The sequence below is a fragment of the Thalassophryne amazonica genome, chromosome 14, assembly GCF_902500255.1.
Source record: "Thalassophryne amazonica chromosome 14, fThaAma1.1, whole genome shotgun sequence".
In the NCBI taxonomy this organism is placed as follows: Eukaryota; Metazoa; Chordata; class Actinopteri; order Batrachoidiformes; family Batrachoididae; genus Thalassophryne; species Thalassophryne amazonica.
Window position 1 is genome coordinate 98,403,241 of NC_047116.1, and position 26,568 is coordinate 98,429,808.

At 45.2% G+C, this 26,568-nt stretch overlaps 1 protein-coding gene and 1 long non-coding RNA gene across 2 annotated transcripts; both read right to left on the minus strand.

Annotated features, from left to right (window-relative positions):
- Positions 1-1,948: 1,948 nt before the first annotated feature.
- LOC117524347 (gamma-crystallin M3-like) lies at positions 1,949-2,756 on the minus strand. The gene is made up of 3 exons (XM_034186107.1): positions 2,724-2,756; positions 2,383-2,634; positions 1,949-2,291 (listed from the first exon to the last, which is right to left on the minus strand). Exons 1-3 carry the CDS (start codon positions 2,754-2,756, stop codon positions 2,013-2,015), a joined length of 564 nt encoding a protein of 187 aa, XP_034041998.1. The 3' UTR covers positions 1,949-2,012.
- Positions 2,757-4,727: 1,971 nt separating this feature from the next.
- Positions 4,728-24,281, minus strand: LOC117524630. The gene is made up of 3 exons (XR_004564812.1): positions 24,170-24,281; positions 13,003-13,008; positions 4,728-4,739 (listed from the first exon to the last, which is right to left on the minus strand). It is a non-coding gene; the product is annotated as an uncharacterized LOC117524630 (long non-coding RNA).
- Between the last annotated feature and the right edge of the window lie 2,287 nt (positions 24,282-26,568).

Here is a 26,568-nt window from a genome sequence, read left to right on the forward strand (position 1 = left end):
GATATGTCAAACCCAGGCGCGGTCCTCAGCGTCTCACAAACGAACGTCACAAGGTCGAGTTCCCGGCAGTTCTGCTCAAATCACACATGACTTATATGCAGAACGCCATCCAATTATCTGCTTCAGCTGCAAGTCTTCAAGGCCGCACGTGAGCCCTTGCCACAGGTGTTCCACATGACGCTGATAAGGGTGAGGACTCTTCAGCCAGCACTTTCTCCACAGACAAATCAGCCCTCATGCCACCTGGAGAGCAAAGAAAAGAAAAGAACACCAACACAGCCAGCCACGCCCCCCCAACACACAACAGTCCGTAGAGCCTGATCAGAGTGTTTCAAATGCATTTCTCATGTCGTGACTGTACTGAGATTGCCCTATCCTACCATAATGCACTGCTGGGCACAGCATATATCCACACTAAAACCTTAAAAAAATAGCGCTTTACTTTAAAACTAAAACATATATCTGATATTTTCACTTTATAAAATTTCAGACATGACATTAATTTAAATAACTTGTCCGAAATTAGTTTGGTTAAAAGTTGAACCATAAGTTAAAAATGTATGCCTCTGGATGACTTGGGTGATATTTGTGTTTCAGTATGGGGTTAAGAGAAATGATTATTGATTTGATTTGATTGATTGATTGATTGATTGATTGATTGATTGATTGATTGATTGATTGATTGAGGGAACTAGTTCTCCTTTGTCTGCAGAGGATAGAGCATTTTTTTTGTTAAAGCAGCTCTTCTCTGTTTTGCAGAGGGTAGAACTACACATTAGCCACGAAACATTTAACACGTAGGTGCTCAACTGATTTTACGTTTTATAAATATTTGTAGCTGTTCAGCTTTATTTACCACGTATTGGTCTAAAAATTATCGGACAAAAATTTATCGCAAGATAATTAGTTCGATAATGTTTTTAAAGTTATCTAAAAAGATAATCCGATAATGAAAACATTATCTTCGATAATTATGGGATTATCGGAACTGGAGAATATATAAGGTCAAGATTCACTGGGTCAATATGTTCTTCCATATATATATATATATATATATATATATATATATATATATATATATATATATATATATATATATATATATATATATATATATAGTTACCAACCCAAGGTCTTGTTTTTACATCTTTCCATTCTGGATCAGTTAGTGACATGGCCAACATGACACAACCTTTTTTGATCATGTGCTATGTACACAGCATGGGTGGACCGCCTCTCAGTTACTTTGAGCCATTTGAAATCCAGCTCCACTCATTGTCTCCATCTGTCTATAAACATTATTGTCTATAAACATACTGTTATCTGTGTCCAGGGTCTTTTTCTGACCGAGCTCAGGTGTGAGCTCTGTCTGTCAAGAACCCAGATCTTTCTAACTTCACGTGAAACTGAATAAATTGTATCGTTTATACCTACAGAGTTTCTTTTTTACTATTTGGGACACATTAAAGATTAAAGAATTAAAGATTCAGGGATTACAGTCTTATATATATATATATATATATATCCTCCTGACTACCAGGACATATATATAAATATATCTCCTGGTAGTCAGGAGTTTATATGAAATATCCAGTATTTTAATATTGATGTAGTTTTGTGCATTTCGGTGGTTTTTCAATAGGTTTTGGGCTGGAAACCATCAGCTGTATCTAGCCACACTGGTGATGATCATACTTGAGCACTGCTTGCAGAACATGGTGATTCCCCCCACCAACAGGAGTGAGATGAGATGTGAATCATGTTTGTTGGTTGTGTGGGGGAGGTGTGTCAAGAGCAGCACTGAGAAATGAACAGTCCCCTGGCAGCATACAGTCACTGTCACACACTCAACCAGCTCCAACACAACAAAACGTTTGACAGAATTTGTTTTCACAGCTGAGAGAAAGAGGGAGTGTCACAAGTTCCACAGCCCGGGAAACCACAACAGAAATGCTACAAGAAATGCTTTAATTTTTTGTATTTCATGAATTCCAAAACCACTTTTCTAAAATTTAGTAGTAAGAGTCCATGATGCGCCTCATGCTCATGAACCTGGAGCCGCTCCAGCCCATGTCCCTGAAGCTCCGGTACTCTCCAGGTCTGAAGTACATCATCCTGCCTCTGTAGTGGGGCTGCTCGTACATCAGCCAGTGGCCGTCCATCACGTGGCAGGACATGCAGTCCGACATGCGGTAACGGTCCATCATGTTGTCGCAGTCGTCCATCAGCTCGTACATCTGGCCACCAAAGTTCTCCCTCTCATAGATCCTCATCCTGAACTGGCCTCTGTACTGTTGCAGGAAACAAGCCCACATCGTGAATTAACAGTGGTCTTCTGCTGGTGTCTGCTTGAATTTCTCTTTTAGGGTGTCTTGTGCTTACCATGGGAATCATCCTGCAAGACCTGATAGCACCACTCCATCCCATCATGTTCATGTAGTCAGGGTACTCGCCTCTCCTCATGAACCACTGGTTGCCCATGTAGTTTGGGCGGTCGTAGACCATGAAGCAGCCGCTCTCCACCCTGCAGGAGTGACACCTGCTCAGGTAGGAGGACATGTCGGCGCAGTCACTCATGCACTCGTAGGAGCGCCCCTGGAAGTTCCTCTCCTCATAGAAGATGATCTGAAAGATTGAAATGTAATAATTTTAAAGACATGGCAAAATTATTGCAGTGAACTAATGCAGAAAATTTGTTCTGTTAAAAGAGAGTTTGGAAGTACCTTGCCCCTCATGCTCATGCCGGTGGTACTCATGCTGGCTCCCCTGAACTGCCTTCCTGTGTGGTTAACCCTTTCCTTTTATACCTGAACAAACGTAAAGAATCCCTTGTTCAGCAAATTACTATTGAGTGCTCTCGAATGCTGAGGTGTTGTCCACATTTTCAGGGACTGGGTACCTCACAGTCTCTAAAAAGGCCCTTTCTTTCATGACAGAAGCATTTTAGTTGAGTTTGGAATTTTACGTCTGTGTGTGCTGCTGATGGAGTCATTTATGTGGACACTGTGTGCATTCAGGTGCATCCATTTGACAAATAAAAAAATCACAGCAAATTCAAATTTGCAAATTGTATGAATCATGAATGTTGACTTTCAGAAATGGAGACAAAATAAAACAGTGTAATAAATTATTATCAGTGTTATGAGTGATGTTTTCCATCTGCTTTCATTGATAGATTTATAATCCATTTTTGGCACATATTTATGAAATAATCTCTGACATATTTTATTATTTTTGTAATGTAAAAGCTGGTCACTGAAAACTATTATTTATAAGCTATATGAACTATTATCATGACTGAAGATGTCATAAGTGAGAAACGTGTCCTTGTAGAGTGACAGTCCTGCTTGTCAGGATCCTGAGGTAAGAACTCAGAAGCTGGGTCTTCTTCCAAAATGGCCAGTAAGGTTCCCTAGAGAACCTCTAGAGCAGAGGTCTTCAGCTCTTTCCAGAAAAAGCAGAGAGAGTGCAGGTTTTCTTTTTAACCACCCACTGTGTCATGTACTGTGTGCTGTCAGGTTTTCTACCATGTCTAGTTTAGGTCTTCGGTTTCATTTTTGTGCTGTCTTTGTGACTTCTCTCGCTTGGTTTTTCTTGCTTGGGCTTTATCTGTCCCTAATTCTCTTGTCTGTCTCTGTTGATGCTTGGTGGGTGGTGTTACACTCTGTTTGGGCCACACCCTATTCTGGATCTTTCCACAGGTGTATTTAGGCTTCACTGGTTGCACTGGTATTCACCTGATCGTTGCGCCTTGTGCCTTCACTTCTAGCTCTGATTCATTGTGTTTTTCAAGTCCTGCTGCCATGTTGTGTTTATGACCACCTACCTGTTTATACCAACCACGCCATTTGCCTGATGATTCTGATCTGTTTGCTTATTTTGGACTGCCTCTCTGTGTACCGTACCTCACTGATTCATTCAGTAAATGCCTGTTTGACCCAGAGCTACTGTGTCGAGTCCCACATTTGTCTCCAGGCCTCTCTGTTCAACAAATCCAATAGAACAATCAGGCCAACAATGGACTCAAACCCATTCCAGTCGGCGGTCCGTCACCATAGCCGCCAGCTAGCGGAACAAGAGGATCGCCTTGCAGCATTAAGTGCCGGTATCATCAACCTCGCCAAGAGGCAGGATGCCTTCATGACCTCTGTGAGCTCACAGATTGACCAGGTAGTTGCTACTTTATCTCATCAGGCCTCATCCACCTCGGCCTCCACCAACCAGCTACTTCTGGGACCGAGGGCTGCCCCGCCAGTGCCTATAGCAGCGCCTACTGTCTGCAACCAGCTTTCTCAACCCGAGCATTCCTCTGGAGAATCCGGAGACGCAAAGCCTTTCCTCACTCAGTGTGACCTTTATTTTGAGTTAATGTCAGCAATGTTTCCGTCCGACAGGACAAAGATAGCATTCATTATAACTCACCTAACTGGCCAGGCAGTGGCGTGGGCTTTGTCAGAGTGGAGCAGGCAATCTCCAGCATGTGACACTCTCCAGGCTTTCAAGACTGCATTTTTCCAGGTGTTCCAGTGCACTTCACCGGGTCGTGAGGCGGCCCGTTCCTTGATGCGGCTTTGTCAAGGAAGCAGACGTGTCGCCGATTACGCCATTGACTTTCGCATCCTGGCGGCTAAAATCGAGTGGAACCCGGAGGCACTCCATGATATATTCTTCCAAGGCCTTTCATCACAGATTCAGGATCACCGTCGATCGCCGTCGATCTTCCGGAACAGTTGGATAAGCTAATAGCGCTAGCCAACCTCCGCCTGCTTCGACGAGATGGGCACCTCCCAACCCAGTGCTCGGAGATGTCTCCCGCTCATCACGCCGGGACAACCTCCTCCGGCTCCAGTTCATCTTGACCGTCTGCAGAGGAACCCATGCAGGTGGGTCGAACCCGGCTGACCACTGAGGAGTGGCACCGCCGAAGAGATCAGGGCCTGTGCTTCTACTGTGGACAAGCTGGACATGTGGTCAACGAATGCCAAGCCAGGGTGCCCCCGCACGGTCACAACCGGTATGACAGGTGAGTCAAAATTCCATTACTTCAGTTTCTCCCCAAAATGTGATCACGGCCAGCTTTATCTCTGATCAATCGTCCTGTTCCGTACCAGTATTTATTGATTCTGGTTCAGACGGTAATTTACTGCAATCCTCTCTCGCCAGGTCCCTCATCTTAAACTGTACCATGTCTCACGTCCGCTGGTTATGTACGCTGTCGATGGCCATGAGCTTGGTCACATTACTCAACGCACCCAGTCGGTTCTACTGATCATAGCCGATACTCATTCTGAAACTATAAGTTTCCACGTATTTGATAGAATGATTCACTCCGTCATTTTGGGGTATCCCTGGCTAAAGAAACACTGTCCACAGATAAACTGGTCCGAGGGACAAATCACTTCCTGGGGTCCCGTCTGTGCAGGGCGCTGTGTACTCACGTCCGCAGGAATCACATGTTCACCTACTCCTGATCTCAATGGGGTTCCTCCGTGTTATCACGATCTCGCTGAAGTTTTTAGCAAAGCTAAGGCTGAATCACTACCTCTACATTGAGCATATGACTGTGCTATTGATCTTCTTCCAGGTGCCAGTTCTCCACAGGGAAAATTGTTTTCTCTGACTGCTCCTGAACTCATCGTCATGAATGATTACATCCGAGAGTCTTTAGAGGCTGGTTTGATTCATCCTTGGTCTTCTCCCACAGGGGCAGGGTTTTACTTTGTAGAAAAAAAAGATAAGTCACTTCGGCCCTGTATTGACTATCGTGGACTTAATGACGTTACCGTAAAGAACCGTTATCCCCTGCCCTTGATCGCTACTGCTTTTGAGATACTAGAGCCCGTTACAATCATCACTAAACTTGACCTCCGCAATTCGTACCATTTAGTGTGGATCAGACAAGGAGATGAATGGAAGACAGCTTTCAATACTCCCACCGGTCATTATGAGTATTTAGTGATGCCCTTCGGCTTAACCAGTGCATCAGCTGTGTTTCAAAACCTGGTCAATGATGTTTATGAGATTTCCTGAATAAGTTTGTGTTTGTGTACTTATATGGCATCCTGATGTTTTCGCCAGATGAAGATGCTCACTCTAGACATGTGCGTTTAGTACTTGAGACGTTATTACGCAACCGTTTATTTGTCAAAGCACAGAAATGCGAATTTCATATATCTACTATATCATTTTTAGGATTCGTTATTTCCCCCAGGACAACCCAGATGGACCCAGAGAAGGTAGCCACGGTGCAAGAGTGAGCAACTCCAAAGGACTGTAGAGAGGTCCAAAGGTTCCTGGGCTTTGCCAACTTTGTTGGGAAAGTGTAAGTACACGGACCCACAACAGGGGGCGCAAATGAACGGACAATGGAATAGGTCAAATAACAACACTTTACTGTTGTGAATGTGCACAACAAATACAACAGATTACAATAATGGACAAAAGTCAATTCACAAAGGTGTCGTGTGGGCAGGCTCGAAGATAGGAGACGCCTCTCCAAAGTAGAACCGGAACCACACGGTTTCCTCTGCCACCAGACCCCGGGAATACTAGAGCCGCCAAGTCCCGAACTCCCAGGTGGCCACTGCCTCCGCGTGTCGGACCTGGTACTGCTGGCGAGGAACAAAGAACAATTAAAGGAGGGCGCGTTTGCACCCAGGAATCCGAACGGTAGGAAAGCTACCTCCACCTCTCGTTGGAAAAGTAATCTCCAGAACAACGCACAAAATCCAAAAGGATACAATCCGTCAGCTGAGATACGTTACCTTCTAGGTAGAAACGATATCTCGGCAAAGAGGTGGAGACGTCGTCCTGCTGATATACTCCTGCCGATCAGATGATTGGTAACAGCTGTTGCAGGTGATGCGTGACAGCTGTCACCCTGGCTGCTCCTGTGAGGCGGCTGCCTCTGGTGCCTGGAGCCCGCACTCCAGACAGGGCGCCCTCTGGTGGTGGGCCAGCAGTACCTCCTCTTCTGGCGGCCCACACAACAAACTTTTACCGAAAGTTCATTCGAAATTTCAATTCGGTGGCAGCTCCTCTGCATAACGCAACCTCGTCTCTCCAGACCTTTTATTGGTCACCGGAGTGTGACAAGGCATTTTGGGTCCTAAAGAAATGCTTCACATCGGCCCCCGTCCTACTCCTCCCTGACCCTGCCCGACAGTTCGTGGTTGAAGTGGACACTTCCGATGTTGGGGTTGGAGCTGTACGGTCCCAGATTGATCCCGTTGATAATAAGTTACATCTTTGTGCCTTTTTGTCAAGGAAATTAACTCTGGCAGAACGCAACTACCACATCGGCGACTGAGAACTGTTGGCGGTCAAAGTGGCCTTGGAGGAGTGCTGCCACTGGTTAGAAGGGGCACAAGTACCATTTCTAGTGTGGACCAATCATAAGAATCTCGAATATCTCCCCACAGGTAAATGACTCAATTCCAGGCAAGCTCTGTGGTCGATTTTCTTTAGTCATTTCAATTTTGTATTATCATCCCGGCCTGGGTCTAAAAATGGCAAACCAGATGCTCTCTCCTGACGGGAGGACCCGTCAGAGGAACCATCAGAACCTGCAACTATCTTGCCCACATCCTGCTTCCTCTCCGCACTGACCTGGGACATCGAGACCAAGGTCCGATCCACAGCGCGCAACATTCCCATTCCTCAGGGTTGCCCTTCGGGAAGGTTGTTTGTGCCAGATGCATTACGGGGGGAGGTCATTAGTTGGGCTCATAACAGTCGCTTCGCCTGCCATCCGGGAATTAGAAATATGGTTACTCTCATCCGGGAAAGGTTTTGATGGCCACGCTTACTCACTGACGTAACAGAATACATTGGGGCGTGTGCGATCTGCATGATGTGTAAAACCTCCACCCGACCACCTACTGGCAACCTTGGTCGCACATCGCAGTGGACTTCGTAACAGGACTGCCTCCATCTTTTCTCTTCCACAGACTTAACTTCACGTGTTCCCTAGGCCCTGTCACTCATTCTCCACTGCCGACGGACCTGGGAGCGGGCCCATCGGGCCTTACTGCGATCATCAGCGGCCTACAAGGATTTTATTAAAAAGAAGACCTGAAACTTCAGCTACAATTTGTCAGAAGGTACATCTGATATGTAAGCCTAGATTTGATGTTTTGGTGAAAGAAAACCCTCCTCTGTACTACTTCATCATGAAGCTGTATAACTGGGGACACAACATGCACAATTTCTCCAATCACAGCCACAGAAGCCTGTAACTTCTTCTGGGTTGTCTGGGTGTCTTGGTGGCTTTCCTCACTCTTCTCCTTCTTGCACAGTCACTCACTTTTTGAGAACTGTCTACTCCACACAGATTTACCATAGAGTGTCATACTGTTTGTATTTTTCATAACAAATGTAAATAAAGTACAAGACATATTCAGTGATTTGGAAATGTTCATGTATCCATCCCCTGACTTGTCTGAAGAAAACTGGCAATTACACTGATTATTTACAGGTATTATACCAAAGGGGCTGATTACCTATACAACCCATCATCTTGGCTTTATTTTTACTTAATTTATATCAACTTGTAGAGATTTACTTTCAGTTTGAGTCTAAGGAAGATAATTTTTGAAATTTTTATATTGAGAAGCCTGATTTACTTTTTGTATCTGAAATGCCATAAACAAATTAAAATGCGTGAAATACCAAGGTGCTGAATACTTTTGCAAGCCACTGTACCTGGGGACTACCACCCTATGTGAGACACAGTGGAGGCATACTGCCCAAGTGCGTGGGACTCGGACTTCGCGACCCGTTTCCCACCTTAAACAACTTCTCAATGATTGGCCTTCTTCTCCACTTCTTCATCTTCCTCAACTACCTCCTCCCTCTACATCCAAGTCCAAGGGCGACAGTCTCGCGTGTGACGGGGGCAGGCCTGGTCAGGCTGGAAGCCCTTAGTTCGCGCCTGCACTTTGGCGGCAGTTATGTGATGGTCGCTCTTCAGTGTGCTGCAATGGCGCTGAAGTTCAGCCCTGTACCTGTGACCGAGCTGGCCTGTTTAGGATACACCGCAGCTCCCCCCGAATGGGGACACCCCTAGAAAAGGTGGTGTAAAAATCGGCCATCGCACCCTCGCCTGGCTAGCTAACCGCGGCTGGCAGGTGACCCTAAATGCGGCCGAACAAACTCAAATCCTAAACCTATGAACTCTTACGGATCCCGGCCTCACAAATCTTTCATTCTTGGTGCGTGGAATATTCGCACTATGACGGACGTTCAAGACTCTGGTCGGCCTAATTGCCGCTCGGCCCTTGTTTGCAAAGAACTTATAATATTAGCATTGCAGCCCTAAGTGAGACGTGACTCGCAGGAGAGGGACATATCAGAGAAGCTGACTATACAGTGTTCTGCAGCGGCAAGGCAGCCGCAGAGCCACGCATCCACGGTGTGGGCTTTGCCATAAAAAATTATCTCATTAACAAGCACCGACTGACGCCAAAGGCGGTAAATGAGTGAATTATGACATTCCGCCTCCCTCTGACTCATGAAAAGCATCTCACTCTCATATCAGTTTATGCGCCGACACTCCCCTCCGAAGACAACGCCAAAGAAGCTTTCTACAATGATCTCGCTCAAATAATTCAAGCGGTTGCTGCAAGCAACAAGTTGTTCATGCTTGGGGACTTCAATGCACATGTCGGAAGAGATCGGAACATTTGGGCTTACGTGCTTGGTCCCCACGGAGTCGGAAACTGTAACTCAAATGGGCTCCTCTTGCTGGGACTCTACTCATAATTTGAACTGGTGATCACAAACTCAATGTTTCGACTCCCCCAACGCCAGAAGACAACGTGGCGCCATCCAAGAAGTAAAAAATGGCATATCCTCAACTATGTACTCACGTGTGCGAAAGATAAGAAGAATGTGCACATTACTCGTTCTATGCCAGGCGCTGACGATTGCTGGATGGACCACTGGCTCCTTATCTCAAAATACAAGTTCACCATCCGTAAACCTCCTAAGCATCCTGCCTGCAGCATTCCACAGCGTCGCTTTGCCTGTGACAATCTCCAAGATCCTGCAGTGGCCAAACCTTTTGCAACTTCTGTTAGAAAAAGAGTTGAACATTCAGAAAGAGCAGCCTCAGTGTCTGCTGACAAGCAATGGCTTGCACTCCGAAGCACCATTTTGGATGCAGCAACTGAAACTGTTGGGTTCGTAAAGCGGAAAACCCCAGACTGGTTCAATGAGAGTGACACCAAGATCTCCAGGCTCATTGAAACCAAGCGCAAAGTTTGGATTGCTTTTACTACTCGTAGGACCTGGAGCAACTCCCGAACTCTTCGAGCCGCTTCTTTCTTCTGCCAACGCCGCATCCGTGAAATCAAGAATGATTGGTGGCAAGGAAAAGCACACGGAATCCAAAGCTATGCAGACGGAAGAGATGTGCGACGTTTCTACTCAGTGACTAAAGAGCTCTATGGCCCCCTGAGAACATCTGTGGGAGCTCTGGCAGACGAAGATGGTGTTCTCCTGGCGGAACCAAATGGAATCCTGGACCGATGGATGAGACATTTTCGCATCTTGCTCAACCAGAACTCGAGCACAGTCAAGGAGCTCCTGGATAATATGCCACAACACCCTATCTGTCATGAGCTAGCTCTTCCCCCAAATTTTACGGAACTCGTTCAAGCGATGCACTGTATGAAATCTGGAAAGGCACCCGGACCTGACAATATTCCCTTCGAACTTTTCGACAAGGGAGGTCTCTTCTTGAAAACTCACTTGATGGACCTGATTCTTCGCATTTGGGAGATGGAGACAGTTGCTCCAGACTTCAAGAACATGAATATTGTCACCATATTAAAGAAAGGAGATCATTCTTCTTGTAGTAACTACCATGGAAGATCTCTCCTGAGCACTGCGGGGAAAATCTTCGCCCGCATCCTTCTCAACCGCTTTCTCAAACTTTCTGAAAGTGTGCTTCCTGAGTCACAGTGTGGCTTTCGACCCTCCCATGGAACCGTCAACTTGATTTTCTGTGCTTGGCAAATTCAAGAAAAGTGCCATGAACAACAGCGGCCTCTGGCAATGACTTTCTGGGATTTGAAAGAGGCCTTCGACATGGTTCCGCGACATGCCATGTGGAAAGTACTTGCACGATTCGGATGCCCCCTGCATTTCGTCAACCTCATTCGAGCGCTGTATGACAACATGGAAGGAAGAGTTGTTCACCAAGGAGACCTTTCCTCACCCTTCCCTGTCACTGGAGGCCTAAAGCAAGGCTGTGTTCTCGCCCCAACACTTTTCTCCCTGTACATGGCTGCTGTGCTGCATGACATCCCTCCTAACGCTCGTGCAATTGATATCTGCTGCCGCTATGATGGAGGAGGCTTGTTCAAGCTCTCTTGCCTCAAGGCACACATGAAGATGTCAACCCTCCATCTTAGAGAGATGCAGTATGCATATGACAATGTAACGATCAGCACATCGCTAGGAGATCTCCAACAAACCATTAATATCTACAGCTCAGCCTACAAGTGCTTTGGAATGCATGTCAACATGGATAAGACAAAATTCTTATCCAGCCATCCCCGTGTGGCTCCACAATTGACCCTTTGGTTTCAATCGATGGCCAGTGAATCGCACCTTTGGAAGACTTCCCTTACCTCGGAATTGTCCTCTCAAGAACGGCTACATGTGTCAAGGAAGTGGACAACCGCATTAATGCTGTGCATGCTGCCTTTGGATGACTTTATCAGCACTTCTTTTCAAATCGCGACCTCACAATCGAAAACAAAGGTGAGGCAGTGATCCTTTCTATTCTTCTATATGCGTGTGAAACATGGACCCTCTACCATTGTGACATCAAGCATCTGGAGCACTTTCAGCAATCCAAACTTCGGCAGATTCTTCGAATTAGCTGGGAAGATTTTGTTACGAATAATGAAGTTCTGGCTCGTGCATCACTCCCAAGTACAGAGTCTGCAATTCTCTGTCACCGCCTCCGCTGGGCTGGGCACATCTCTAGAAAGGGAGAAACTTGTCTCCCTAGAGTCACCCTGTTCGGTGAGCTTGCCCAAGTCGATCGCCCCCGAGGTGGGCCTAAAAGACACTTTAAGGACCAGCTTAAGCAGTCTCTTAACTCCACTGGCATCCCCACTGATACCTGGGAAGAAATTGCCAGCGACAGAAAGAAGTGGCATCTTGCAACATGTGAAGGAGTGACAAATTTCGAGAACCAGCGGCTAAAAAGAGATGAAAAAAGACAGAATGACAACGACTCCCGCCCCCACCTCCCCATATCTCTTGCACATCCTGCTCAAGGCTCTTCTATGGCTAATTCATGGCTACAGTCTCCGGAGTCAGCAGCCGGCAGTGCACCCAGGAAGATGACGCAACAAGCGAAGTTCCCTTAACTCGGACTCGAGCAGGGTCTGAATCTGTTCTTATTCTTTGGTGTCATGGTGCTTTGTCGGTGAAGAAGAAAAACAAACTGATGGAGACTGTGAAGTGGTCGGGGTAGCCAACTGGGGAGCCACAGCCTGGCCCTAAGTTTCTGCACACCAGGCAGCTCCAGAGGATCACTGAGTCTATAATAAACCACCAGTCACACAATCTACATGGGCAATTCCAGCTTCTCCCCTCTGGTCAGAGGTTTACAGTCCCCAAGTGCAGAACAAAGCACTACAGGAACAGCTTCATTCCAGCTGCTGTTATGCAGATGAACAAGTCACCGAAGCAAATTTTACACCATTTTAGCTGGTTGTCCGGTGGTGGTCCGGTGTGGCTCTGAGCATGTTCACGTCTGTGTCAGGTCCCATATGTTTAATAAGTTGGATGCTTTGTGTCACTGCAATCACTCAATAAAGGAACCTGAACCTGCCTGTGTGATTTTATTTAGTAAGTCCAATGTAAGTACATAAAATAATTTTAAATGCATTAAAAAACATATGGATGACACTAGAGAGTGAAAGCTCTTATTTCCATTCTGGTCCATTTAACCCTCTGGGGTCCGGGGGCATTTTTTTGGACAGTTCACTCACCTGGCATAAATGTTTTATTATTGCTGTTAAAAGCTCACCCTGTATCCCATAATCCACTAGTATGTCTCTTTTTTCAGGACAACCTGTAGTTTCAGAATATATATGCTATAGTGGTGTTTTATAAGTGTAATAATGGTTTACAATCAGAAATAAGAAAGGAAAAAATGAAGCGGAAAATAATTTTCACACACATTTATTCAAAACAGCAAACTATAATAAACAACTATTTTGACAATTTATAAAAGTAGTTTGGGATCTTGTACAAAAGAATGTACAAAATAAAGGTTCCAACAATAAACACAAATGCACATTTTGAACAATATATACAAAATGGTCTATGTGTTTTGTTTGTCTTTATGCCACATCTCAAAGCAATTTCTGTCTGCTATTACACAAAGGCGTACAACACAAACTTTTTTGTTGGGGAAGTGTCGTGACACGGACCCACAACAGGGGGCGTTAATGAAGGGACAATGGAATAGCCAAAAAGTAACAATTTAATGTTGTGAAGGTGCACAACGTGATACAGACAGATACAAATATGTGTTATATCAATCCAACAAAAAGGTGACGTGTGGCAGGCTCGAAGATAGGAGACGTCCGGTGAGAGAGAAGCCGGAACCCACACAAGCCTCACCACCAACGGACCTGAAGAACACCGGAGCCGCCAAGCCCTGCGCCCCAGGTGGCCTCTGTCTTCAGCAGTCAGACCCGGTACTGCTGGCAGAAAACAGAAACAGTTCTGGATGAGTGTGAGTCCGCACACTCAGTAATCCCACAGTCTGTGTTCAGTTACGGAGGGAGAACCTCCACCTCCAATCACACACTCGTGCAGCTCCTGTCTAACCACTTATCTGGTTGGGGTGTGAAGCGAAGCCGTCGCTGATCACACCAAACGCCAATCCCACAGATAAGGCAAGCACCACTGTATGGTAGACGATTTCTCGGCGAGGAGGTGGAGTTGCAGTCCGGTCTTTATAGTGGTGGTGATGGGTGACAGCTGGTGTTGAGTGATGACAGCTGTCACCTCCAGCGGCTCCGACGCCCTCTCGTGCTTGGAGCCCGCACTCCAAACAGGGCGCCATCTGGTGGTGGTGGGCCAGCAGTACCTCCTCTTCAGCGGCCCACACAACACTTTTTATTTCCATGGAGTTTGACTCTCTCTTGGAATGTGTTCCTGCACTGTAAACAAGCTCTCCTCAGACTCTGAGGCTCTCTTCACCCCCCCCCCCCCCCATTCTTTACGAATGAGAGCGAGAGAAGCTTATTCCACAATTCCTGGCCAAGTAGTGAGTTATTTCTCCCAGTGACAATCTTTGGTGGACCACGTGAGGTTATATGAGGCCTTCATACGCTGATCCCCTTCATTCATATGAGCAACGCTGCGCTTTTACGCATGGAGCCAGCAGCCAGGGGGCTCGTCAAACAGCATTCATATGCCAGAGAGTAACACAATCATTCTACAAATGATCTTTGGGATACCATGTGAGACTGCTCTGCCCTATGACTGGATTTTGGAAAACCATGTGACGGTGAACCAATTCCGATTGGACACTCACATTGCGTACGTCATCACACAGCTTCTATGAGGAGTACAAAGATGGTGGATGGCTGGCTCAAAGGTCAGCGCAGTTAACTTTTCAGCAAAAAAAACAAAAAAGAGTAAGTTTCCATCTCATATCATTAAAAAGTTATTTATAATTTAGTAAAACTTGGTCTTAGCCATCGTATATGGCGGCGTCGGCCCCAGAGGGTTAAAAATCAAATGACAAAATAGAAGTAATAATAAATATAATCGTAATGGTTATAGTAATAGCAATAATAATAGTGCATATATGATGACAAGAACCTAAACAATTTATGAATACATTAAGACAGTAAATTAACATTAAAAAAAATTACATAATTAGCAGGAAATGAAAGGATTGAGCTCTTCTAAAAACGGTTGAGGTCCAAGGTTCTAAAAACATTCTAGACTCACACACCATTTCAACTCATGATAGAATCTTTGCATCATTTATGACCTACGAGGTCTGTTAGAAAAGTATCAGACCTTTTTATTTTTTGCAAAAACCTGATGGATTTGAATCATGTGTGCTTGCATGAGCAAACCTTGAACCTTTGTGCGCATGCGTGAACTTTTTCACGCCTGTCGATTGCATCATTTTCTGGTAAGCAGCCTTTGTGTGGGACGTGTGCTGTGCGCTCGGCGGATTTTCATTTCAAGGAAAAAGAAGGAACGACTGGAGCAGCGCCACATCAAATTTTGCCAGAAACTGGGGACAGTCAGGTGGAAACCATTCGGATGATTCAGAAGGCTTTCGGTGACTTTTCAGTCGTGTGACTATCTGAGAAATTGTGGAAGAGGTGGGCATGTCACAGCATGTCCTGTGAGACTTCCAACACAGAGGCGCTTTTGCACCGCCGTCAGCAGCAGCATGAATTTCACCACCACTCTTTTCATGACCAAATCTTCTGTCACAGTGGAATGTACCGAAAACGTGCTGATGTCCACCTCTTCCGCAATTTCTCGGATAGTCACACGACGGTCCCGCATCACCACAGCATTCACTTTGGAAATGATCTGGTCATTTCAGCATGTTGATGGCCGACCGGAGCGCGGCGCGCTCTCCACCGTTGTGCGGCCGTCTTTAAACCGGTTGTACCGCACCTTAATCTGTGTGATGCCCAAAGCATCGTCACAGAAAGCCGTCTGAATCATCCGAATGGTTTCCACCTGGCTGTCGCCCAGTTTCTGGCAAAATGTGATGCGGCGCTGCTCCAGTCGTTCCGTCTTTGTCCTTGAAATGAAAATCCGCCGAGCGCACAACACACACCTCACACAAAGGCTGCTTACCAGGAAATGACGCAATCGACAGGCATGAAAAAGGTCACGCATGCCAATGGTGGGCACACTTCCGATAATCCGATAACAGATAGAAGATAATGTTTTCATTATCGGATTATCTTTTTAGATAACTTTAAAAACCATTATCAGACCAATTATCTTCCCATTAATTTTTGTCCGATAACTTTTACACCGATAAACAAAGTAAACAAAGCTGAACAGCGACAAGCATTTTTAAAATTTAAAATCAGTTCAGCACCTACCTGTTAAAAGTTGTGTAACAAATGGAGAGTTATACCCTCTGCTAACAGAAGAGAGCTGCTTCTATGAAAAGTGTCTTTATCCTCTGTAGACAAAGGAGAAATGTCCAAAAAAAAAAAAAATCATTTTCTTTAATGCCATACCGATATGCTGGCAATATCACCTAAGTCATCCAGAGGCATACATTTTTAACTTATGGTTCAAATTTTAACCAAACTAATTTTGGACAAGGTATTTAAAATTACTGTCATGTCTGAAGTTTAATAAAGTGAAAATATCAGACATATGTTTTAGTTTTAAAGTAATGTGCTAATTTTTAAGGTTTTGTGAGCACATGCTGTGCCCAGCAGTGCATTATGGGTAGGATGATGTAATCTCAGTACGTTCACGACAGGACAATTGCATTTCAGACACTCTGTTCAGGCTCCACGGACAACAGCATTAAACTCTAGTGCCTAAAACTCTCGTGAATATGTTCTCTGGGTTTATAGACGTTGTTACTGTATTTGCGTTTGTTAAATTCAACGCATTTTTAATGTAGTAGACAGGGATTATCTGGAATTTTGTTTTCAATGCCTCTACTGCCATCTACTGGCCAGTAGTGTTCATGGCAGTATTCGCCCTAAGTACTAATGTAAACGGCCTGAAAAGAGGATTACTGGGTGAGTGATGCACAGACACAAGCTTTCCTCAGGCCAACGATGTAATAATCACTTCAGAATAGTATCAATACAACTCAAAACATTAATAGCACAGATGAGATGTTATCACAGACAACGCAAGGTAAATAAATCATTATAACCCTCAGTAACAATTAGAGTTAAACATAATACACAACCACACAATACGCTCAGCTTATTCAATTGTATACTCTAACTTTAAATTATGCTCTAACAGCACATTCAGTAGTCCAGCATTTAAGAACGTACACGATAAGCCAACATTACACACAACGGTAACTTTTCCTGTGGTTATGAACCACCGTAGAGACAGCAGCAGAGTGCAGCTAGCATCGCCATGGGTTAGCTCACGTGGCTGCTCCTTTGATCATCGTCAGGTAATTAGCTTAATTACTTCACAATGTGCAGACATACTGTGACATAGATACTCTCCTTAGTCTGTCTACACGTTTGACTAACACTCAAGCAAATAACAACTCTTATTATGAGGGATACATACCTGAAAAGAGGATTATTGGGTGAGTGATGCACAGACACAAGGTTTCCTCAGGCCAACGATGTAATAATGACCGAGGAGCGTGTCAAGTGCACCGTAAGGTAGCTCACAGCATTCCACTCCCCCTGCTGTCTCCCTCTCGCAACTACAACTACAGGTAATACTGTTGAAATTACATTCAAAATACATTCAAAAATATTCAAACCACTTCTTACAGTCTAGAACTCTTTTGTTACATTCTGTTTTGTCTCAGTAAGGGCAGAAAGAAGTCTTTTGGTTCACATCCCATGCAGGTAAAGGTGTTGGTTGGAGTAAGGCTGCACTGGTTGTGTCCATACTTGAGGCCTTATATAGGAGGGCAGTGCAGCAAGACTGTAGCAGGATGGAGTTCCAAGTTTGTCGTATCTGAAGATCTTTGGTGGCCTGCATAGTCTCTGAGGCCTTTGATGTGGTGTGTCATGCACTGAAGGCAGTGATGTCTCCTCCTCAGCAACAGGTATGTTGTCATCATAGATGTCCTGAGTTTCTGGTAGGTCATCATCACTGTTCTCTGTCTGGAGTTGTTCTGGTACAGGTTCATTTTGGTCTGGTGCAGTCACATCTTCTGCCATCAATGGACTTTCTCTTCCTAGTTTGGATGGTTGAGTGATGATTTGAGGTGGCATTAAACAGTAATCGTCATCATCATCCTCTTCCTCTGAATCCTCACTGACTTTATCAGTTACTGCAGTTTTCTTTTTTTGCTTCACAGATTGATGCACGTTGACTTCCAGAGGTAGGTGATCACAAGGTAAAATGAGATTTCGATGCAGAACCCTCAGCTTTCCTTTCCCTTGTTCAGGTCTGAGTTCATAAATGGGGACATCCTTTCCCACTTGTCGAACTACAGTATGGATGGTGTCTTCCCAGTGATTCCTCAGTTTCCCAGGTCCACCCCAGGGGGTCAGGTTGCGAATTAAAACACGGTCACCGGGGTACAGCACAGAGCTCCTCACCTTACCATCATATATCCTCTTGTTTCTCTGAGCAGATTTTTGTGCATTTTCTCTTGCAATAGCATATGCTTCTTGCATTCCTTGCTTCCACTTATCGACATATTCATGCTGAATACAATTGTCTGCTTCAGTGAACAAGTTAAACAACATGTCAATGGGTAGTCTTGGAGAGCGGCCATACAATAAGAAGAATGGGGAAAAGCCAGTTACCTCTGTACGTGTGCAGTTATAAGCAAACATGAGCTTATTCAAAGAGTCTTTCCAGTTCATTTTGTCTTTGTCTGTGAGAGCCTTGAGCATCTGTATTAAAGTGCGGTTAAAACGTTCTACCTGGCCATTCCCCTGAGGATGGTAGGGGGTTGTTCTTAATCCTGTGACACTACAGTATTTGCTCAGTTGTGAGAAGAGCTGATTCTCAAACTCACCTCCCTGATCATGGTGAATACGTGCCTGAAATCCAAATTGCAGGGCATAGTCATTAAATATTTTGTCAGCGACTGTTCTTCCGGACTTTGATGTGGTAGGGTATGCCTGTGCGAAGCATGTAAAATGATCTACAATCACCAGTATATATTCATAACTGCCCTTGCACTTATCAAGGTGGAGAAAGTCTACTGACACAAGTTCAAAGGGTTGGGTGGTGATAATGCTTTTCAGAGGGGCCCTTGTCTCACGGCTAGGTTTTTTTTGTTTCAGACAAGTACAACTCATTACATACTGCTCTATTTCTCGCTGCATGTGTGGCCAGAAGAAACGGTCTCTGATCAATGATATTGTCCTGTCAGTGCCTTGGTGCCCCATCTGGTTATGTAGCTCCTGTAGTGCTGTGATTTTGTGTTTTTCGGGTAGTACTAGTTGTTTTCTGTGGGCTGTCTTTCTTCATAGGACTCCATTTCCATCTACCTCTAGTTTATCCCACTCCTGTAGGAGACAACGGCTCTGTGCATTGAGTTTTCTCAGTTCTTGGCGTAAGGGCCTCACTCCAGACATTTTGCATTGTAAAACTGGCCCAATGTGGGAGTCATCTTTCTGATCCTGTTGTATCTGTGCTGGCATTAATGAGACAACTGAGGTATCTTGAGCGTCAAGTAAAGTGGTAGCAGAGATTGCCATTGACCATGAAGCATTTGACTCTGTCTGTGTCTCTACTGCCTGAGCAGTTGTTCCCACTGCATCATAAGAGATCTCCTCTGTGCACTCATTCATCAGTTTTTCAACATCTAATGGCATCCTAGACAAACTATCAGCATCAATGTTCTCTTTTCCCGGGCGGTATTTAATGGTAAAGTTGAAATCTACTAGCTCTGCCACCCACCTACTTCCTGTGGTGTTCAACTTGGCAGTGGACAAAACATAAGTTAAGGGGTTGTTGTCACTGAAAACTGTAAAGAAGGGAGCATAATACAAATAATCATGGAATCTTTCACACACACACCAATTAGCTAAACTGTTGTCTTACAGACATAAAGACATGGATGACCTCTAATTTCCTGCTTTTAAACTCAGATAAAACTGTATGTAGGACTGCTTTTTTGCATTTGCGCAATATCTCTAAAATTAGAAAGGTCTTGTCTCAGAGTGATGCTGAAAAACTAATTCATGCATTTATTTCTTCTAGGCTGGACTATTGTAATTCATTATTATCAGGTTGTCCTAAAAGTTCCCTGAAAAGCCTTCAGTTAATTCAAAATGCTGCAGCTAGAGTGCTGACGGGGACTAGAAGGAGAGAGCATATCTCACCCATATTGGCCTCTCTTCATTGGCTTCCTGTTAATTCTAGAATAGAATTTAAAATTCTTCTTCTTATTTATAAGGTTTTGAATAATCAGGTCCCAGCTTATCTTATGGACCTCATAGTACCATATCACCCCAATAGAGCGCTTCGCTCTCAGACTGCAGGCTTACTTGTAGTTCCTAGGGTTTGTAAGAGTAGAATGGGAGGCAGAGCCGTCAGCTTTCAGGCTCCTCTCCTGTGGAACCAGCTCCCAATTCGGATCAGGGAGACAGACACCCTCTTTACTTTTAAGATTAGGCTTAAAACTTTCCTTTTTGCTAAAGCTTATACTTAGGGCTGGATCAGGTGACCCTGAACCATCCCTTAGTTATGCTGCTATAGACTTAGACTGCTGGGGGGTTCCCATGATGCACTGTGTGTTTCTTTCTCTTTTTGCTCTGTAAGCACCACTCTGCATTTAATCATTAGTGATTGATCTCTGCTCCCCTCCACAGCATGTCTTTTTCCTGATTCTCTCCCTCAGCAGCAACCAGTCTCAGCAGAAGACTGCCCCTCCCTGAGCCTGGTTCTGCTGGAGGTTTCTTCCTGTTAAAAGGGAGTTTTTCCTTCCCACTGTGGCCAAGTGCTTGCTCACAGGGGGTCGTTTTGACCGTTGGGGTTTTTCTGTAATTATTGTATGGCTTTTGCCTTACAATATAAAGCGCCTTGGGGCAACTGTTTGTTGTGATTTGGAGCTATATAAATAAAATTGATTTGATTTGATTTGATCTTTTGGTAATCACCCATTTAAGAGCGAGGAACTCCAATTTACCCGAATGGAGGTGATAGTTTCTTTCTGATGCTGACAGTGTCCGGGATCCATATGCAATGACATGTAACTTCCCGTTTTGTCTCTGATACAGCACGGCTCCCAGCCCCTTGTTAGAGGCATCTGTATGAAGGACAAATGGCTGGGAAAAGTCTGGAAAGGCAAGGACAGGCGGTTGCATAAGACAGTCTATCAGTTGCTCTAGAATTTGCTGATGTGAATCTTTCCATTCAATTGGTGTGTGGGATGGACTCACTTTGGCGCTTCCCTCTTTGTGCGACCTCCTTCCCCGGGGCTGTGGATTTTCTCTGAGGGCAGGTCTTTTAGCTAGCTCATACAAGGGGCTAGCAATGCGAGAAAAGTCTTTTACGTACTGGCGATAATAACTCAACAGTCCCATGATCTGTCTTAACTCACCAACTGTTTTTGGTTTTCTGTCTTTCAGCACTTTGATGGCAGCGGTGTCAGCAGGATCAGTTTTGTTTCTCTCTGCTAATACTATTCTCCCAAGGTAGCGAATTTCTGTTTGGAATAATTCACATTTACTTGGTTTCAGTTTGATTCCATACTGCCTCAGTCTCTGCAATACTTGTCTTACATCATCCACATGGTTTTCAAATGTTTTGCTGTACACAAGGGTATCATCTAAATATGGGACACAGATTTTGTCTCGGATGCCCTCTAAACACTCTTCCATGCAGCGCTGAAAAGCCGCTGGGGCATTCATGAGCCCGAAGGGGATCCTGGCCCATTCGTACAGGCCCCAGGGTGTTACGAACACTGTCAGATGCTTGCTATCTTTTGCCATAAACCCCTGATGGTAGGCCTTTCCCTGGTCTAACAGTGAGAACATGGTATTTCCTCCAAGGCCATCCATAATATCCTGGACTCTGGGGATTGGCTGTCTGTCTGGGTGAGTTTTACGGTTTAACTCATGATAGTCTATGCACAGACGTAGAGAGCCACATTTCTTCCTGACACAAACAATGGGTGAAGCATAGGATGAATGGGATTTCTCTGTCCACCCCAGTGCTATCAGATCTACCAAGTAGTCCTTCATTTCTTCATATAAGGGCTTAGGGACTGACATATAGGTTTGTACTACAGGCTCAGGATCTTTCAATGAAATGCTCAACTGGAGCTTCTCAGTACAACCTATGTCATCATCTGAGTGAGAGAATGAATCTGACTCCTCACGCAACATCTCCCGAACAACCTGCCTCTGGTTCTCATTTAAATGACTGAGATCAATAGGGGGGTCCCAGGGCTCTGCACTCACTTTCTGATCTTTGGTGTGTTGGGCCTGAATGGTGTTTACATCAACAGGTGAGTGTGTTTCCTTAACAAACCTGAGTGGACACACAGATGTGACTGACTGAGCTGTACCAATAGCCACTCTTCCTGTTAACATAATGTCCTGGTCAGTGGGATTTTGCACACTAAGAATTATGTTTGGTTGTGCCCCTTTATTCACCTGAACAAGTGTGTCACAAAACTGAAGTCCCTCTGGCCACTGGGGGTCTTCATCTGGTTCAAAAACTAACGTAGTGTCTTCTCTGAAAGGCTGGGCATGTATTCTACATTTCACCTGTACAGCACTATGGCTCTATATTTATTTTCTTACAGGCTGTTCTCACAAGATATTCACTTGTTCGCTCAACACTCACTGCTTGAATGAATGCCTTAACTGTCTTTTTCTTTAAGTTGGGGAAGGCCATCTTAACTGTTTTTATTAGTTTCTCTCCCTCTTCATCATTTGTCTGAGTTTTGTCACTGTTAATAACAACATGTTCAATGACATTGAAGCCAATAATTGGGTGGGGCTGTTGGCTGCCTTTCATGACTAGCATGGGGACATGAAACTCCTCGGTATCTACTGCTAATCTAAAGGTCACTTCTACCCACCCTACATATGGCATCTCTGTACCATTAGCTACCTCAATCTGCAAGGAATCATCTGTATTGATTATCTCGGCAATGTCTCTCAGCTTGGTGTCAGGAAAATGGTTAGCTTTCCAGACCTCATCGATTGCAGAAACCTGTGAGCCAGTATCCCAGAGTACTTGGGTCCACTCCCCTTGCAGGTAGCAGTTGAGGAGACATTTCTTTCCCACCAGTTCAGTGACTGTTGTGTGTTTCTTTGTCAGAATGTTTCTTTTTTTGTTAGTCATAGTCTTGCATGAATGCTTTTCTTGTGTTTTTGACTCACTCAGGGTGTGTGAATGGTTTACAGTCCTCTTTATGTTCTGGCCAGTGACTAACCTGACATTTCTTGGAACAGTAAAGTGTTGTTTTACACATCGAACACTGTTGAAACTTCTGATGTTCCTCTTCCTTTCTGCAGTTAGTGCATTTGTGGGACACGTTGGCTGCTCTGGTCACTCCCTGTCCCTCGGGGGAGACCGCTCCTCGTTTAAAGGTCTCTCTCTGACACCACTGGACATCCCTCTGTTTCCTCTGCAACCTGCACGGACGTGTTCACTACTTCCACATCTGTAGCAATGCATGCAGTATTCTTCCCTTTGCTGTTGGCACACAAAACATCTTGGTCGAGGACGTGGTGGGGATACCTCTGTGAGGCAAACCCCTGCTGAAACTGGGCCATCCCTGTCATGGACCTTGGGCCACCAGCAGCACGGTAGTCCTGCGCTGGTCCACCTGGCAGATAGAATTGTGGCCAACCATAAGTTGCGTGGTTAACTGGACCATAACTCATCTCTTGGTCTACGGGAGGATACAGGTCCTAGGGTTTGTAAGAGTAGAATGGGAGGCAGAGCCTTCAGCTTTCAGGCTCCTCTCCTGTGGAACCAGCTCCCAATTCGGATCAGGGAGACAGACACCCTCTCTACTTTTAAGATTAGGCTTAAAACTTTCCTTTTTGCTAAAGCTTATAGTTAGGGCTGGATCAGGTGACCCTGAACCATCCCTTAGTTATGCTGCTATAGACTTAGACTGCTGGGGGGTTCCCATGATGCACTGTGTGTTTCTTTCTCTTTTTGCTCTGTATGCACCACTCTGCATTTAATCATTAGTGATTGATCTCTGTTCTCTTCCACAGCATGTCTTTTTCCTGATTCTCTCCCCTCAGCCCCAACCAGTCCCAGCAGAAGACTGCCCCTCCCTGAGCCTGGTTCTGCTGGAGGTTTCTTCCTGTTAAAAGGGAGTTTTTCCTTCCCACTGTCGCCAAGTGCTTGCTCACAGGGGGTCATTTTGACCGTTGGGGTTTTTCTGTAATTATTGTATGGATTTTGCCTTACAATATAAAGTGCCTTGGGGCAACTGTTTGTTGTGATTTGGTGCTATATAAATAAAATTGATTTGATTTGATGTGACTTTAATCTCAAACTTCAGATTCTCCACTTCTGGATCCATCTTGGCAGGTGAGTGATAAGCAGTACTATGGAATGATGGTTGCCTGTAACAGTGGGTTTTGTTGCTCCCTAGTGGACACTTTCCTTGGCTAGGCGCTCACTCCAGTTGTCGCTGCACTCTCTGCCACCTGGGTTGTTTTTTTTATGGGATGATTGATGCGAAATGTCTTCCTCTGCTCTGGGATGCCAATCTTGCAGCTACCATCCCAGCGGTGCCTCCATATGTAAACGGCCTGAAAAGAGGATTATTGGGTGAGTGATGCACAGACACAAGCTTTCCTCAGGCCAACGATGTAATAATCACTTCAGAATAGTAACAATACAACTCAAAACATTAATAGCACAGATGAGATGTTATCACAGACAACGTAAGGTAAAAAAAATCATTATAACCCTCAGTAACAATTAGAGTTAAACATAATACACAACCACACAATACGCTCAGCTTATTCAGCTCAGGACGCGCAGCAAAAAAACACCTCCGTCTTGGAAGTCTCACAGGACATGTTGTGGCATGTCCAGCTGTTACACAATTTCTCGGATACTCGCTCGACTGAAAGCCATCGAAAGCCGTCTGAATCTTCTGAATGGTTTCCAGCACAGAGGTGTTTTTTTTTTTTTGCTGCGCATCCTGAGCTGCTTCGTGCCGATGCGCGAAATCCTCCGCATGTCTTTCATTACAAAATCTCCTGTAACAGTGGAATGTGCTGCAAAAGTGCTATGTCCAGCTCTGTTGCCATTTCTGTGGTAGTCACATGATGTCCCGGATCAACACAGCGTTCGGTTTAGAAATGATCTGGTCGTTCCAGCCTGTCGATGGCCGCTCGGCGCGCCGCGCGCCCTCCGCCACTGTGGGCCATCTTTAAAAAGGTTTTAACAGTCCATAATCCGCGTGACGCCGACAGAATCTTCACCGATATCCAACTGAATCTATCGAATGGTTTCCAACTGCCTGTCTCTAACAGTTTCTGAAAAAAATTTCATGGAGCAAAGCGGCAGTCTCTCAGCAAGTTCTCAGACAAACGAAATCCGACGGGAGGGGTGGACCAGTGCTCACTCAAAGCCTGCCCACAGGCGAATGACGCAACCGACAGGCGTGGAAAAACTCACGCATGCGCACAAAGGTTTAAGCTTGGCTGATGCAATCACACGTGATTCAAATCCATATAGTTTTTGAAAAAAAAATAAAAAGGTCCGTTTGTTGTGTGGGCCACCAGAAGAGGAGGTACTGCTGGCCCACCACCAGAGGGCGCCTTGCCTGAAGTGTGGGCTTCAGGCACGAGAGGGCGCTGCCACCTCACAGGAACAGCCGAGGTGACAGCTGTCACTCATCAACTGTGACAGCTGTCACCGATCATCTGCACTTCACCCCGGATAAAAGCAGGATGACACCTCCACCACCTCGCCGAGATATCGTTCTTCTATGGAGGTAATACTCTCAGCCTGAATATTCCGATATTGATTCCAGTAGATACATTGTTGCAGCTGTCTCCCCGGAGGACCGGCGTGGGCCGCGACTGCTTCGCTCTGGTTTCCGCCAGATAAGTGAATAGACAGACGCTGCACGAGTGTGTGTTAGAGGTGGAGGTGGAATTCCCACCGTTGTTGTTACTGGGTGTACAAACACCCACACTTGACTGTCTTTGCTCTTCGCCAGCAGTACCAGATCCGACACGCGGAGACGGTGGCCACCTGAGGGACTCGGGACCTGGCTGCTCCAGTATCCTTCGGGTTCGGTGGCGGAGGAAATCGTGTGGTTCCGGTTCTTCTCTAGACGGACGTCTCCTATCGTCGAGCCTACCCACACGACACCTTTATCCATTGACTTTGTATTTATTCTATAATCTGCTGTGTGTGGTTGTGGCATTCACAACAGTAAAGTGTTCAAATTTAACTTCTCCTATTGTCCGTTCATTTGCGCCCCCTGTTGTGGGTCTGTGTCACTTTCACAACACCGTTACTTTTTGGACAGACCTCGTATGCTATATTTTAACTTTGTACAAATGACAGAATTGACATTAATGGAGTTATTCTGTCGGTATTAATGTTATTTATAAATCAAAATCATAAGTCAGTATGACTTTATTTTTCAAGACCTCCGCCTGACCGGAGCATTGAGATTGATAGAGAGCTGGCTTTATGGCTGCTCTCAGAGTGCCTCTGTGCTGGGAGCTCTGTAGTAAACAAGAGCTTAGAGTAAACAAGATCCAAAATAAATAAACTTGCCAGTCGAGATTGGGCACCACATCTATAAACAAGAGTCATCAGGAGATGACATGTCCCCCTGGTCCCAACAAGTCAGTAATACAAAGTGTTGGTAGATCACGTAAGTACACCCTTCTGCTAAATATGAATGAAATT